Source organism: Trachypithecus francoisi, unplaced genomic scaffold, assembly GCF_009764315.1.
Source record: "Trachypithecus francoisi isolate TF-2019V2 unplaced genomic scaffold, Tfra_2.0 Lachesis_group2, whole genome shotgun sequence".
NCBI classification, from domain to species: domain Eukaryota; kingdom Metazoa; phylum Chordata; class Mammalia; order Primates; family Cercopithecidae; genus Trachypithecus; species Trachypithecus francoisi.
This window is the reverse complement of record NW_022681465.1, coordinates 132,339,397-132,356,426: the sequence shown is the minus strand read 5'-3', so window position 1 is coordinate 132,356,426 and position 17,030 is coordinate 132,339,397. Positions and strand designations below refer to the sequence as shown.

The window sequence follows — 17,030 nt, the reverse complement described above, 5'->3', positions numbered from 1 at the left end:
TTCTGGTAGTATTCTTGTACGGACAAAAATCCTCTGTGTCATCATTTGTAAAATAGGGCTCAAAGTGTACACATAAAACTTTAAAGTTTGGCTTCAGTATACAGTATCTATTTTAACTTGTTCACTTTTTGTCTTTCTTTCCAGGTATTTTTTTCCTGAAGGAAAGCTGCTTCCTCATATGTTTCAAGAATGGCTCTCCCTATCATTGTAAAATGGGGTGGACAGGAGTATTCAGTGACCACACTTTCAGAAGATGATACTGTGCTCGATCTCAAACAGTTTCTCAAGACCCTTACAGGAGTGCTTCCAGAACGCCAAAAGTTACTTGGACTCAAAGTTAAAGGTAATTCTCTCCCCTCTTCAGATTTTTTTGCATTGAATTTTTAGTATTATGGATTTTAATAATTATTTTGAGTATAATTGTTTAATAATTTATACTTGCTATCTGTTGTTTAGTAAGTGTTTCCCTTTAGCGATTTCTTCAGTAGAAATATTCTTAAAATTGTTTTAGTGGTAAAAGTGAGAATATTAAAGTGTCCTTGAAAATACCATGATTATTAAGATTACTTTTGATGTTTTAGACAGTTGGTATTTGCTTGTTAAACCTTTAACACAGAAGTCCTTTATGAAACTCATTTATTTTCTGATATCTGCCTTTTAGCACAGTGTTTTGTACTCTTCCCAAGGGCCTTGTACTCTTCCAAAATTATCTTTTCTGTTTCAAAAGTAAAGACAACATTTAAAAATTACAGGCAGCATTCATATCCGGTTTAAAAGGCATTGTTTATGGTGTTTTGTGATTATCATATTGAAGAATGAGTTTTGAGTAACAGTAAATCTACAGTTTTCTTAGGCACTCAATTTTTAAGGCTTCCTGGAAAACAGTAATACTCATTTTGAACAACAGAATAAAACATGAATTAATTTTGTTTAGGTAGTTGAATAAAGGTGTTCATCTAACATAGAACTGGGGAGAAAATAACCCTTGTATTAATTTTGACTTCTTAGTGTCTTAGATATGACTAATTCAGCAGAAACAATTTGTTAATGTAGGAAAAACAAAAACAACAAAAATTGCTGTGACTTGTGTACCAAACCTTTTAATGGTAGGGTTTTGTATAACAGAATAGTAAAACCAGCAGCTGTGAGAAAACAGTCATTTGCTTGTATTGTAGGCAAACCTGCAGAAAATGATGTTAAGCTTGGAGCTCTCAAACTGAAACCAAATACTAAAATCATGATGATGGGAACTCGTGAGGAGAGCTTGGTAAATGTTTACTTTTTGTTACTATTTGTCCATTTGAAGATACTATGATTTATACTGCACTGTTGTATTATAGTTTTAATTGTGGTAAAATTGTCAGTCTAGCAATCAATGAAAAATAAAACCCGCACCGTGAATGTGGCATTAACTATGTAAGTCTAGTAGTAGTGCAAATGGTCAAACTTAATATGGTAAATCTGCCCAGGAAACATACATAATGAATTATAAATTGTCGAGATTTTCTAGTGTGGGCTTAAAAGACTCTGTAACTCAAATTGTATTTCTCATTTGATTTTTATGCTATGCATATATTTGTTATATTAAGGATAATATGGTAAAACAAAACTTTTTCCATCTTAATAGGAAGATGTCTTAGGTCCACCCCCTGACAATGATGATGTTGTTAATGACTTTGATATTGAAGATGAAGTAGTTGAAGTAGAAAATAGGTAAGTGCTTTTCGCTTTAGAAGTAATCAGTTGTCATGTGAGAATAAGTGAATATTTTATCTAATTATATGTTTTCGATTAGGGAAGAAAACCTACTGAAAATTTCTCGCAGAGTGAAAGAGTACAAAGTGGAAATTTTGAATCCTCCCAGGGAAGGGAAAAAGCTGTTGGTACTAGATGTTGATTATACATTATTTGGTAAGTCAGTTAATGATGCTTTTCATTTTCTGTTACCCACAACAACTCTCTTTTTCTTTTCTTAGCAACTCATGGTTCTCATGAAATACTTGAAAACTTTTCTTATTACAAAGGTAAATTGCTCATTGTAGAAAATACAGATAACCAAAAAAAGAAGTCATCTGTAATAGTGATACCCAAAGATGACCACTCTTAATAATTTGATATATATCTTCTAGACTGTTTGTATGGATCTCCTCTAATTATTTAATAACATATTGAACATCATCTCAGTAAAATATTGTTTATTATGAATGATGTATGTATGTGTGTGTGTATATATATATGTATATACATTTTTTTTTTTGGCCAGTGTTCTAATTTATGGATGCATCATCATTTAACCATGTGATTTCCTGTTGATTATAATTTTTTATAAGGAATTTTTAAAAAATTATTTTTGATATTTTATCACTAGTTTTCTGTTTATATTCAAGCAGACTCTTGAATTTAAAATTTCTCATGTAGGCCAGGTGCAGTGACTCACATCTGTATCCCAGCACTTTGGAAGGCTGAGGTGGGAGGATCGTTTGATCTCAGGAGTTGGAAATCAACCGGGGCAGCATAGCAAGACCTCAACTCTACTAAAAACTAAAAATATTAGCTGGATGTGGTGGTATGCACCTAGTCTCAGCTACTTTAGGAGGCTGAGGTGGGAGGATTACTTGAGCCCAGATTAAGACTGCAGTGAGCTGTGGAGTGCCACTGCAGTCCAACCTGGGTGACAGAGTGAGACCCTGTCTCAAAAAAAAAAAAGTGTTTTGTGTTCATTGAAAAAAAAAGATGTTCCGCTTATGTATAATGTTGGCAAGAAATAGTTAACTTCTGATATTGGAATTGATTTCTAAACCTAAACCTAAAATAAAAGTTAATGTATAGTTTTTAAAAATTTAATTAATTGGTTAATTGGCCCTATCATTTTGATGAAATGTGATTATATCTGCAAGATAGATGATTAAGGTGAGTATAAGTGGACATAGTTTGTTTTTCATTATTAAAAAATAGCATCTAAACTTTAGAGATTAGGTGAGAAAAAAATTTACAGGTTACCAGTTAAGCCTGTATTTTCAGTATTGCTTTTTGCAAACTGAGCAAAATTGATCGACTAAAATTGGATCTTAAGGATTTTAAATTGTATGTTTTGAAAGACATCTTTTTGTCAGCCAATATAATTCAGTCTGAAGCAGTTTGCACTGGAATGTTTATATTACATTTCATAATATATTACATTTTATAATAATTGCTATTAGGTACTTGTTCATGATGGTAAACTAATAATTATCCATTTTCTTTTAGACCACAGGTCTTGTGCAGAGACTGGGGTAGAGTTAATGCGGCCATATCTTCATGAATTTCTAACATCTGCCTATGAAGATTATGACATTGTTATTTGGTGTAAGCTGTATTTTTTTGCTTAGATTTCTGTGGAAATAAGGTTGTTCCATATATTATTGTGCTGTATAAAATGTGACTTAAAATGACCTGTGTTTAAATATGAAATAGTTTTCATTTTTTAGCAAATTTCTAAAATGAAGTGTGTATCATAATATAAACTTACACATATATTTGCCAAATACCAGTGAGATAGTTAATTTAAGTATAGGACATGAGTACATTATAGTATAAGAATAAAAATAACTAATTTTCCCAATGACCCCACCTTGATTTGAAGTTTTTCCTTCTGATTTTTTTTTAAAAACTGGGGACATATCTTTAGAGTCTCGCTGTGTTACCCAGGCTGGTCTCAAATTCCTGGGCTCAAGTGATCCTCCTGCCTTGGCCTCCCAAAGTGCTGGGATTATAGGCATGAGCCAACGTGCCCAGCCTTTCCTTCTGATCTTTGCTGTGGAATTCTTGATGCTTCAGAATATTTTTGCTTTCTCCTTTTTTCCTGACTCCAGTTTTAAAATACTTGGAAAAAGGTGTTTAAAAATAAATCACACTGATATAGTTCTCTGGAAATAAAGGCAACTTGAATTACTTAAGGAAAAATTAATATGTGGACTAAGGCAGTGACATTGAAATTGTGGTCTATGGACCATTTCAAGAATGTACAGGTCTGTGATAAGATACTGAGTTTGCTCCAAGAAGTATATCTACTGTAATAGTAAGCACACTATTCAGTTCAATTAACGTTTTTTGGTAGCAAGACTTTCTTGAAAAATGAAGCAATGTATTGATTTACATCCCTCCTCCCCACAAATATGTGAGTTCACAGCTGTTAAGATTAAAATTATCGTCAAAATATATAATTTTCTGGTTTAGTAAGATAAGGTGAAGAAAGCTTGCTGGTAAGCAAATTTTTGTTTAGGAACTTTGACATCTAAGATGATATTTGAGAAAAAAGTTTATGCTTTAAATGTTATTAAACTAGACTTATAAAATTTGAGAACCTTTTACAATCGTATATTTAAATTATGTTTATAAACTATGATATTTTGTGGTAGTTCAATGAAAAGAGTACTTCACTTTGGAGCTAAATAGACTAAGATTTTAATTCTGACTCTCTTCTTATTGTGTGACACTGAGCAGGTCACTTAATCTCTCTGAGCCTTAGTTTCCTTATCTGAGAAATGAAGATAACTAAATATAACAGGTTAGTTGTAAGAATAGAAGTATCAATATAGCAACTAGTACTATGTCTGACATATAGTTACTTAATAATTAGAAACTTTGTATTAGCTGTGAGTCTTTTTGTTTTTCATCTGGTAATTGCAGATACTAAATAAGTACTGAATTAATTTTTTTTCTGTCTTATGATGGTTTCATTGGAGATACAACAGTCTTTAAAATTTTAGCTCAACTGACCAGTTTCATATGTGTAAAATGATTCTTCTGTTTTTTGTATGTGTGCATGCTGAAGATTTTTTATTTTGAGAACTCAGGTTCCTCTTCTGCTTTTAAAAATTACACACACACACTTCAAATAATTAAATTGCTTTTTCTCTTTTTAAACATTTTACTTGGTTATACCTGTATAGTTTAGTCCAGTAAACCAGGAAAGCACATAAAGATGAGGATTTAAGTTTAGTATTAATGATCTCAAAACTGGTTAATGTCTGACAATAAGCAGATACATGATGCAGGTATACTTTATGAATTTGTCTCAGATTTCTTGTTAGAAGTTGCTAGACTCAGCATTAATATGCTGAGACTGACAAAATGCAGATTTTCATTGAACCTAACTAGCTGGTTTTCAACATAAACTTTTGACACATAACAATATGCTTATATTGACGCTGTGTATACCTGTGCATTGCCTAGAAGTAGGAACATGGAAAAAAGTGATCCAGTCACCCAAGTTTAAGTTTGGGTGATAGAGTGTCAGGGCTGATTTAAAAAGAGAGTTTAGGTCTTGATTTATAAATTTCCTAGGTTCAGAGTTCTTTTGAGCATAGGTTACCTGTATCTTATAGATAAAAGTTGTTTAAAATTTATTCTGTCTTGAAGACACACTGCAGTAAGTTTACTTTTATCAATATTTAAAAGAAAATTACCATAAGTATGCTAGGGACTGTTAATTCTGATGCATTTAAACTTTTAGTTTTGCTTAGAAAACTTATTTATACAGATTTTTTTAAAGAAATTCAAGATTTTCATATGTATTGTATTATCATTCCTCATGTTTTAGCTGCAACAAATATGAAGTGGATTGAAGCTAAAATGAAAGTAAGTGTTAGAAAGCAATCCATTTAAAAATATTTTCAAACTGCATTTGTCTTGTTAAAAGTTCTAGAACTGAATTAATTTTATTCTTACTGGAGGGCACTTAGTATATAGATAAATACCATTATTGGGAGTAGAGGTTTTTTTTAAAGTGTGTTTAATAAGTGGATTGTACTGAATCCGTAAGTTTTTTTTTTTAAGAAAAAGTATAACTAAGCTTGTCCCCTCCCCCACATTCTTCCTAATTTTACAATAATATTTTATTTTCCTTCTTTTGCTCTGGTGTGTAATACTTAAAAGAGTCAGTATTCTCCTAAAATGGAAATTAGGAAGTAATCTATTTCTAGTTTATTTTCCTTGGTCTAGCGTTTATTGACTTATCTAAGTGAAACTAAAATACTTCCTAGTTGTTCAGCAAGATGCAGTGGCCAGTGATCTAGAAAGTTGGCATTATGAGAAATTGCAGCTAGAATATTCAGAAAATCTGAAATTTTCCATATTACTGTGTTTTAACCTCATGAATATTTGTGTTTATAGGAGCTGGGAGTGAGCACAAATGCAAATTATAAGATTACTTTCATGTTGGATAGTGCTGCTATGATAACAGTACATACTCCAAGGAGAGGATTAATAGACGTAAGAAGTCATTTTACTTCTATTTAATGACATGGTTATTTTCCAGTGTACTTGTTATGTTTATAGTGATGGAGTAAATTAAAGAAAGACTATAGAGATTCATCTGAGTGAATAATAAAATGGTTGAGTTTTGACATAGCAAAATGTATTTAAGGTTAAAAGATTTGAATTTTAATGATAAAATTAAGGATATTGAAGCAGGACGTCAAGAAAGGGACTTGTGATTGTGCGTAATTGACCTGTGTTGATGGCAGCACAATGTTACTGGGCAGAGTAGGTGAGAAAAATACTGAATATTATCAAGGAAGATACTAGGAACAAACGAAAACACTCACCCTGCCCTGTATGAAACTGGTAATAAAAGCAGATGCATCATGGTGCATGTACTTTGGGGTGATGCTAGAGAATAGCAACAAGAACAATCAGAGAAAAGGGTTGGGCTAACCAGTTATTTTACTCGTCAAGTAACTACTTACATTATTAAGTTCCTACTATCTGGCAGGTCCTGTGATTGGCACTGTTGGAAATAAAGAGATAAGTGAGACACAGCCCATACCATTTGAAAGCACTCAAACTGTTAGCCGGGCTGGATAGTGCATGCCTGTAATCCCAGCTACTCGGGAGGCGAGGCAGGAGAATTGCTTGAACCCAGGGGGCGCAGGTTGCAGTGAACTGAGATCACGCCACTGCACTCCAACCTGGGTGATGGAGCAAGACTCTATCTCAACAAAATAAAGTAAAAATAAAATAAAAACACCCAAACTAATAGGAATTGAGGAGAACTTAGGATACGAGGAAACCTTAGGGGAGATGGTATTAAAATCATGAAAACCATAAATAGAATGATTTAAGGGCATGGGGACTTGTTCTATAAGGTAAATACTGCATGTATCGGCTAAAAGATAACTTATTATATACTAAAGTAAAATAATACATTTACAAAATCTTAACGTTAAAAATTACTTAGGGAAATGTTAAACATGTTTTATAACAGTGAAAAAGGAATAAAAATAATCCTCAATATCCAGCAGTAGGGAATTGGATATATAAACTACTATTATCTATGTAAGGAACTGTGGTTCGTCATTTGATGTGGTAGGATATGTAATGATTTAGAAATTTTCATGACACATTTAAGTGAAAGAAGTATTTTAGAGAACACTGTTGTAAGCCATTAGAAAATAGTTCTTAACCTTTGTTTGGTTCAGGATTACTCTTAGTTTAACAAAGAACCTGTCAACTCTCTGAGGCTGCTCTTGTTTATAAAAATGCCTAAAGCCAATATATCAGAATATTGAGTTATTGTCCTTGGTACTGACTAGATTATTGATGATTTAAAATTTTCCTTTGTGCTTTTCAGTATTTTCAAGTTTTTTTTATAATTAGCAATATTACTTTTCTAATTGAGAACAAAATAGTTTGTGTTTTGGGGAACATATATATGGTGCTTGACCTAATTACCAAATGACAGCAGTTTTTATGAGGATATAGGATTTTTATTCTGGATGTCATAAAAAGTGACCTCTGTTGTCATATTTCTTGAGGCTTTTGTTAGCTAAAAATCCTCAAAATATGGCTTATTGTATTAGTTTCTATATATTTGTCTTATTTCGCAGGGCTGGAGTGGGCGGTTTCTGTTTCAGTAGTAAACAAGATTAGTAGCAAAAAAACAAAATCAGGAAAGTAAAATTTTAGTAAATTAAAATATTTCATTAATATTTTTTGTAATAGGCAGGACAATAGGAAGGAAAAAGCTTTCTCCAAATTAAATTATAGGAGGAAAAAAATTTTAAAGTGACAACCTTTATCACTATTTATTTATTACCACTTAATCTCATATATTTATTATTACATTCTGTTCTCATAATACCGTAAGACTTTAGTCTTCAGCAAAAGTAATTTTCTAAAAATTAATTTAAAAAGTTTTCCAAATGTGTAATGACTAAAAACAGAATAAAGTACATAATGAAAAGTCATCTTTCACCTGGCACCTAGCCACTTATTCTCCCTATAGTCAATCAGTGTTATTTCCTGTGTAGTCTTACAGAGACTTTACACAAATACCAATGGGTAAGACTATATGAGAAATTATCTCTTTGAAGCTTCAGTTTAACAATTCAGAAATAAGAGTAAGAATTTGTAAAATATGGTGCTTCTGAAGTTAAGCAATCAAATTCCCTAGAAATTATGCACCTGTGCCACTGAGTTAAAGATAAAATGAGGTTTTCCTCTACAAAATATTTAAATTATCAATTGAAAGAGCCAAATACATTTTTTTTGACTAAGGTGTTCTAGTTTGGAAAGCAGACTCCATGTGAGTCCCAAGCTCTGAGAAGGAATGTGTTAACCAAGGAAGTCATGTGACTGCATAGCAGACATCTAAACAATTACTTTGGGTTTTTAAAAAATTAAATAATTAATTTATTTTACCCAAAATCTTCACATTAAAATTATGGAAAGTTTTATAATGGGTGTAGTTCAGTTGGACATGAACCAACCTTTCAGAAGTTTCAGTATTGCAAAATGCATTGTGCTTTAAAGTGGGTTGCATTTAATAATTAGTTCACACCTGTCTCACAGGAGGAAAGGAACGCTTTGGCATTGTTCTGCAAGGCAGTTTGCAGTATTCCTGCTTTTAAGACAGGATGAAATATTGATAAAATTTGAGTTAAATGTAAACTTTTGTTCTAAGGTAAAGCCTCTTGGTGTTATATGGGGAAAGTTTTCGGAGTTTTACAGCAAGAAAAACACCATTATGTTTGATGACATTGGGAGAAATTTTCTAATGAACCCACAGAATGGACTAAAGGTAAGACATACTTTTACTTGTTATGTGCTCACATAATCCGGACTGTGTGGTAGAACTTTTGTAGTAAGCACTGTTGAATTTCATATATTTTTGGAAGTACTGTATTCTTACGTCACAGGCAAGAAAAGTTTAAGAACAATTCATGTAGAAATTGACCTTTGTCTTTTTTGCATTGATGTCTCCATAGTTAGCTAGTTCATCCAAGTATTTGTTTGTTTGTTTGTTTGTTTTTGAGACGGAATCTCGCTCTGTCGCCCAGGCTAGAGTGCGGTGGTGCAATATCGGCTTGCTGCAGCCTCCACCTCCCGGGTTCAAGTGATTCTCCTGCCTCAGCATCCTGAGTAGCTAGGATTACAGGAGCGCACCACCACATCCAGCTAATTTTTGTATATTTAGTAGATACTTATATATACTGAACTAGTATATACTTTTGTATATTTAGTAGATAAGTTTCACCATGTTGGCCAGGCTGATCTAGGACTCCTGACCTCGTGATCTGCCCACCTCAGCCTCCCAAAGTACTGAGATTACAGGCTTGAGCCACTGTGCCTGGCCCAAGTATTTTATTTTTAATTAGCTCTGTGGGAGCAACATGGGCTTCCCAATATTGACTTTTAGCATCAAAAGTAAAATCATTAGTTATTTTTTTAGGTATACAAATCTTGGCATTTTAAACATTCTGGTTAGCTTGAGAAATGGCAGTAAGGGTACTTTGTTTTTTCTTTTTAAACTGAAACTAAAGACATTTTTGAAAATTCCTAGAGGGCAAGTACATATCTTAGAATTAGACGTTGCTAGAGCTAGAAGGAACCACAGTCATCTCTTGCCCACCTTCTTAACTTTGGAAACAGTCTGAGGTTGAAGAAGTTCCTGACTTGCCCAAGATTGTGTATGTAACTGGCTAATGGCAGAATTTGGGTTAAACTCTAGTGACTTGGTTCCTAGGTCAGTGACAATCCTTGCATGCAATCTTATGTGACATTTCATCTTGGTAACAGTGTAAAATTGGTAAGAGTGAAATTTGAAACTTAAAAGTTTCTGGTACCCATAGTTGATTACATGTTGGCGCAATATGAAAATGGAAAAGATAACTCTATACTATGGCACTATTGCATATGGAGGCTCCATTTGAAGTTGCAGTCCTGACACTGAGATGTTTTTATCCTCAGTCCTAAACTTTTCTACTAGCTGGGTCCTTGGTAGTTCTAAAAGGCAAGAGGGAAAAACTTAAAGTACATTTTTTAAACCTTTCTTTTGTTGATTTGATTTTTTGTTTACAATGAGGATATTTTAGGGAAAGAATGCTAATCTAGCTAGTGAATTGCCACAAGTATAAAAACTATTGACTTGGAAGAAAAGTGATTATGTTGTCCTTAATGGTTTCTGTTTAAGGTTTGGGGAGAAGTGCTTTTCTTACATGTGCTTCACCAGGTATAAGGTACAAAAATGTATTCTTGAGTCTTGAGAAGAAATGTGATTGATGTAAACTTAATTGTCTGTGAAACTAATGGTTATTACCTATTCTTGCAAGGAGGTGAGCCCATGATGGTCAAGGAGTAATTTTTGAGGAGACCTTTAGCTTTTTTTTAAAAAAAATACTATCATTAGTTTCCTGTTTGTTTAGAAGAAACTTTGTTTTCCTAACGAACATTTGAGTTCCATTCATCTCTTGATGCAGGGAGAGATGTTATTGTAAATGTCTACTTCTTTATATTACTTTACAGTAGGGTTTCTAAAAGACCATACTTAGTAGACCCACTAAAGGAATTCCTAAAAAAAATGTCCCCATCCCCTAAATTCCAATTCCAGAGGTAGATTTAGACGCTCCACGGGTGGTCCTTGTGTGTCTTTTATTGAAAACCTCTTTTTTATAAAATTAATCTACCCAAGATAACACTTCATGAAAACCTCTTTTAAGGTTAAAGATTAAAGGTTAAGATTAAGGTTAAAGATATGCCCACACCATCATAGAGACAGATAGGGTTTTTTGTTGTTTGTTTCTTGAAACAGGGTCTTGCTCTGTCACCCAGGCTGGAGTGCAGTGGCATGGTCATAGCTTATTGCAGCCTCGACTTCCCTTGCTCCAGTGATCCTCACATGTCAGCCTCCCGAGTAGCTGGGTGCACTACAGGTGCACACCACCACACCTGGCTACTTTTTGTATTTTTGGTAGAGACAAGGTTTTGCCACATTGCCTACCTAGGCTGGTCTCGAACTCCTGAGCTCAGGCGATCCACCTGTCTCAGCCTTTCAAAGTGCTGGGATTACAGGCATAAGCGACTTTGCCCAGTCCAGAAACAGTTCTAAAATGGAGAAATATCCTCAAATACTGTGTTTTGTTATCATGCTTTCATAATGCGCTTGGTAGAAATCTCAAAGATTTCATGTAGATCTTAAAAATAAGACTGCTTATTTTGAAAATAGTTCTATTAAACATAAGTTTGTCAGTCATAAGGTTTGAAATATATGGAAGGTACTATGAATATGAATTTAGAATTACACTAAAAGAATGTGAATCTTGTTCACAGATAAAGCAGCTTATCAGCTGAAAACTCCATTTTTATTGTCCATACAAGGAAATTGTGATATAGGAGAATTCAGCTAATCTGGACAGTCTTAAGTTTCTAAAAATGCTTCCTTGACCTGAGACAAGAGGGTGGTTTCCTGTCCTTTTAGTGATCACTTAGATCAATATTTAAAAATATACAGTAAACAGTGGTTATACTGGAGCAAGTGAAGTCAATTAGGTGAATAGATTTTCACCCTTAATTTATTTTAAATTTTAGAACCAGAATCATTAGAATATTTTAGTTTTGTTGTTTAATAGTGCTTAAGAGCAAATGTTTGGAAAGTAAAAATAACTTAGCAGAGCCTTGGGTTGAAAATCTTATTTACTACCCACCAACCCTGTAATTTCCTGCTGTTTAAATTTGGACACTTTAGTATATTATGTATTGTTTAAAAGTTAATCTGTTGCCTTTCAGTCCTTAGGAAGTGAATGAAGGAATACTTTAAAACATTACCATATCACCCAGGATTATGCAGAAACTCATTTCACTACATCCTCATATCATGCCTCTGTTTACTCCCATCCCCAGGGCCTAAGCAAGGCCCTGTAAAGCGTCGTCTTCATCCCCCACATTCAATGCTGCTGGGAGATAGCACTGCTGCACTGCCTTTTTGGAAGTGGTATCTCCCACAAATGCTGATTTCTGAGAAGACTCCCTTTGACAGCTCTGACTGGTGCCCTTCAAGCAGTATGGGAGCCCGCTAACAGTGTGGAGGTCACTGGCACCAAGCTGTTCTGATGAGAGTAGAACACCTGGGAAAATTTTCTTCTGTCCATTTCAGACTGGTGGTGTTTTTCCACTGACAGAAGTAAAGTATGTAAAAAATACTTAAACCCTTCCCTACACTTAATAGATATGGTAGTAGACTCCTTTGGGCTCACTCATTGTTCTTGCTTCTCAGTAAGTGACAGTGATTAAATGTCATTCATTTTTCAGTGTTAACTGTGTAAAATTAATAACTAATGACCAATTTTCATTTTCTCCAAATCAAAAGAATATATTAATACTTTGCTAAGTATGATGAAATCAGTGCTTACATGTGTGCTTTAAGAATATGTGTGCTTTAGGAATATGTATGATTTTCTTTTAAAGATAACAGAAAAATTCAAATATAAACAGAACTATATAAAATTGCTTAATGGGCCAGGCGCGGTGGCTCAAGCCTGTAATCCCAGCACTTTGGGAGGCCGAGACAGGCGGATCACGAGGTCAGGAGATCGAGACCATCCTGGCTAACACAGTGAAACCCCGTCTCTACTAAAAAATACAAAAAAAACTAGCCGGGCGAGGTGGCGGGCCCCTGTAGTCCCAGCTGCTCGGGAGGCTGAGGCAGGAGAATGGCGTAAAACCCGGGAGGCGGAGCTTGCAGTGAGCTGAGATCCGGCCACTTCACTCCAGCCTGGGCGACAGAGCAAGACTCCGTCTCAAAAAAAAAAAAAAAAAAATTGCTTAAACCCCCATGTAGATAATATTCAGTTTAAGTTAGCTTATTAATTCATGGATGGTTATTGTTTACTCTATACCCTACTTCCCTCTCAATATTTTGAAGTAAATCTTAGTTATATCATATTACCTAAAATTAGTTTAAAATTATTGAAAGACTATCTTGAGTTGTATGAAGATATTTGAGCAGATGTCTTTCACAAAACAGCAGAATTCTTTATTGAAGCTGTAAAATAAGAAAAAGTGCATACGTTTATAGTTTAACAAACTGTAAAGATAATTCTTGTAAAAAATTGTATTCCACTAAAATTACTCATGATTTTCCTTTTCAAAGATAAACACTATTACCATCTTGATGTTTAGTCCTCTAGTCTTTTCTAAGCATAGATATATGCAAAAATCTAGATAAAGATTGCATATAAACATATGCATTCATAGCACCGCCACTCAAGTCAAGATATGTTATTCCTTACTAATTGCAGTCCCCTACCTCGGTCTATTATTCTGACTTGTGTGGTTTGAAATAATGTTTTTTAAACTGTTTTTCATCATAAAATAAATCAGCCTTAAACATTTGGAAAATATGACAGTTCTTTTTATGGAAAACTCTTGCATAATTAAAAATGATTTTAATGGAGAATTTAATGATAAAAATGCTTATGATAAAGTATAGGAGGAAACAGGTTATATAAATGTATAATGATATCAGCTATATAAAAATTTAATAGAAAAATAAAATAAAAATAATCATTGTTAAAATGTATCTCACTACTGTTAGATCAAGCTGGTATTTGGGTTAAATTTTTATGAATAAAATATGAATGAAATTAATTAGAAGCAACTAGAATGATAGGAAGCAGGAAGGGCTAAGTAGTTTTGCAAAGTAGAGTAGCTATGTATGGATTCAAGTGCTATAAGAAAGCTGGTGTTGTCAGGTTCAGATTGAAAAGATAATGTTTGGTAAAATAGGTGGGAGAGTTTGCCATTTGTAAACATTATACATGACTTTCTACTTAAGCTAATATAAAAGTAATTTTTAGTATTTATGTTCTTGGTGATATTTTAACCTCATTAACTCTAATTGAAATGATAGTATAGATTTGTTAGTTTTCCTTATCACATTGTGATGTGTTGAGTAATGTTTGTTTCCTAATAGATAAGGCCTTTTATGAAAGCGCACCTAAATCGAGATAAAGACAAAGAACTTTTAAAATTAACTCAGTACCTCAAGGAAATAGCAAAATTAGATGACTTTTTGGATCTAAATCACAAATATTGGGAAAGGTAAGTTTTAATTGCTTATTTATTTTCTTTTTACATCAATGAAGAAAAAATTATCATTTTTCGTCAGTGACCCCAGTATTTATATAGCTGTCTTAATTTTTATTTAAAATAGGTGACTTCTAAAAACATTTTCTAATCCAGTGATCTACCCCCGAAAGTATTTTCCCCTTTCATCTTAACCTCTAACTTGTTCATAAACATACCTCTTGTAAGCTCTTTAATACTTCTAGAAGAGAGAACTTGAGAGACTAGCATATGTCGATGATGCTGCCTGTAAATTATTTTGTGATGTTAGGTAGGCTACTCCTTTATGAATCACGTAATCCCTCTTCTCATACTGTAACATAATGTAAGGATAAAATAAAACACATGTAAAAATTTCATCTATTTATTTATTAAAAATTACAAGTAACTTGTGTGTAGCAGAAAAGGTAGAAAACTTTATCCCACTAAAAAAAACAATTACTCATAATTTTCCTTTTTAAAGATAACCACTGTTACCATCTTGGTATATAGTCTTTCAGTCTTTTATCTAAACTTAAATGTATACACAAATCTATATAGGTGTTGCATATAAACATGAAGGTTTTGAGACAGAGAAAAGCCCCCGGATATGTGGAAGGTGTTACTATGTATTACAAGTATTTTGGGGGGAATTAGATCTTTAGGGATCTGGTTCCAGTAATACAGCACCAAAAGAAACTATTTGTGTAATAATAACACTTTGGCTTTTCAGATTCCGCTTTTGACTTTTCAGATCACTTTGACACAAGTCTTCTAAGAGTCTATAATCCTAATAGGAAGACAAAGCAGACATTTTTACCCCCATCTTTGCATTGCAGATAATGTAACTGAGTCATGAAGATAGTAAATGCTTAGTGCAGTGCCACAAAGTGAGCAAACTGTACCAGCAAAACATGTTGAAGTTTGCTGATTTTAGGAACTCTTTCCCCATCTCCACACCACCAATTATAGTAATTTGTAAATGTGAGAAATAGAGATCACATTTTTAATTTAGTGGTAGATTTCTATTAAACAATATGAAAAACATTTGTTTGCTTAGTAAGTTAATGTCTTGTATCTTTTACACTCTTGATCAAAGACCTTTAGCATCTTTTGCCCACTGTCTTGCTGTAAGAAAAATAAGATCTTTATGGAGTTGGAGCTGTATTTGGAAGTTACAATACTAGTTAATAGAGTGACCTTCACATTGGAAGTAAGGCAGTATGGAGCGATAGTCAAAGAGTACGACCTCTGGAACCTTGTTTTGAATCTAGGCTCTTCCACTTTGTAGCTGTGTGAATTTGGGCAAATTGCTTAACTTCTCTGTGCCTGTAAAGTAGGAATAATTCTAATAGAAACTCCTTAGAGCTGTTGTGAAGACTAAATAAGCTAATACCTGTACTTAGAACTGTGCATGCACGTAATCAGTAGATATAAGCGATTATTAAGAATACTCATCTTGAAATGTTTCATTATTAGAATAAACTCCTTTGGGAGGAAAGTTAGGTTATCTTCATGAATTTAGCATGATACAGCTTTGATATCTTTATTTTATTTCTTGCAGATATCTCTCAAAGAAGCAAGGACAGTAGTTACAAGTTATACTGACAGTTATTGAAGATACTTAAGATCCAAGAACTTCTTGCTTTTATGCTAGAAATCATTATGATAGTGCTGGACACTGAAGCAGATACCATAATGCTTATACTTGGTCTTCCAGTTTTTTGTAAATTTAATTTTATATTTTTTGAAGATGATAGCAATATGCTAAAAAAATGCTTGTCCCCTATATGAATATTCTGTTACTCTTGAAAAATATTTTCTCCAGCGTTGGTTGCTGACCCCTCCCCCCTACCCCCCAACCACACACAAACACACACACACACACAGTGGAGAAAAATGTATGCTCAACAATGTCATTTTGTGACTTTGGAAACAAGTTATGTTTTGTGTTTTTGTCTCATTGTGTTATTGTCTGACTAAATCTAAGACCAAACCCATGTTGAAACTAGTGCTTTCCCCTTTAAAACCAAAAAAAAAAAAAAGTTTTTGATTAAAGAACCTAGTTTGTTATGCTTAAAATTATCAAGAATTTTTTATTCCTTTGTCATAGACACGATTTCTCTTCTGTATGCCACTAGTTACATTTCTGAATTCTGGGCGGTCTCAGTTAGGCCTGTATGTGTGTACATGTCCAAGTAAAGCTGGAAAACGTCAGTCTTGATACAGCTCTGTCTTAGTATGAGAAACAGAAGACTGAAGAATAAAAACTAAGGAACAAAAATGAGTCTCTTTTTGGTGGCTAAGTATAATCTGCCTAAAACCATTGTCATAAAAGCAGTTAAAGGCAATAAATTTTTAAAAGGGACATATCACTGATTGATTCCTAAAAAGCATGAACAAAAAGCTTTTGTTCTGTTCCAGCTATATCTTGTCTAAGTGCTAACACTGTTTCAGTGAAAATATCTAGCCATAAAATTAAAAAAATATATTATTTGCAATGCTTAAGCCTGCAGATATGTAATGTGACCACTGTTTTGTGTTGACAATATTGCTTTATACAGTTCTTGTATTTGAAAGGAATTGATCCTTTTAAAGAAACATGGTGTATATTGTTCTTACAGGACTAATTTCAGTGGTGTAAATAATAAATATCTTTTCTTAAAACA

At 33.4% G+C, this 17,030-nt stretch overlaps 1 protein-coding gene across 1 annotated transcript in view; it reads left to right on the top strand.

Annotated features, from left to right (window-relative positions):
- The window catches only part of UBLCP1 (ubiquitin like domain containing CTD phosphatase 1), a 22,810-nt gene extending 5,780 nt beyond the window's left edge, over positions 1-17,030 (top strand). The window contains exons 2-11 of the mRNA XM_033180428.1: positions 145-343; positions 1,176-1,267; positions 1,628-1,713; positions 1,796-1,911; positions 3,247-3,345; positions 5,582-5,619; positions 6,154-6,252; positions 8,945-9,061; positions 14,231-14,358; positions 15,926-17,030. Of these exons, the coding sequence (XP_033036319.1) occupies positions 190-343; positions 1,176-1,267; positions 1,628-1,713; positions 1,796-1,911; positions 3,247-3,345; positions 5,582-5,619; positions 6,154-6,252; positions 8,945-9,061; positions 14,231-14,358; positions 15,926-15,953 (957 nt within the window). The 5' untranslated portion in view covers positions 145-189 and the 3' untranslated portion in view covers positions 15,954-17,030. The remainder of the gene's footprint in view (positions 1-144; positions 344-1,175; positions 1,268-1,627; positions 1,714-1,795; positions 1,912-3,246; positions 3,346-5,581; positions 5,620-6,153; positions 6,253-8,944; positions 9,062-14,230; positions 14,359-15,925) is intronic.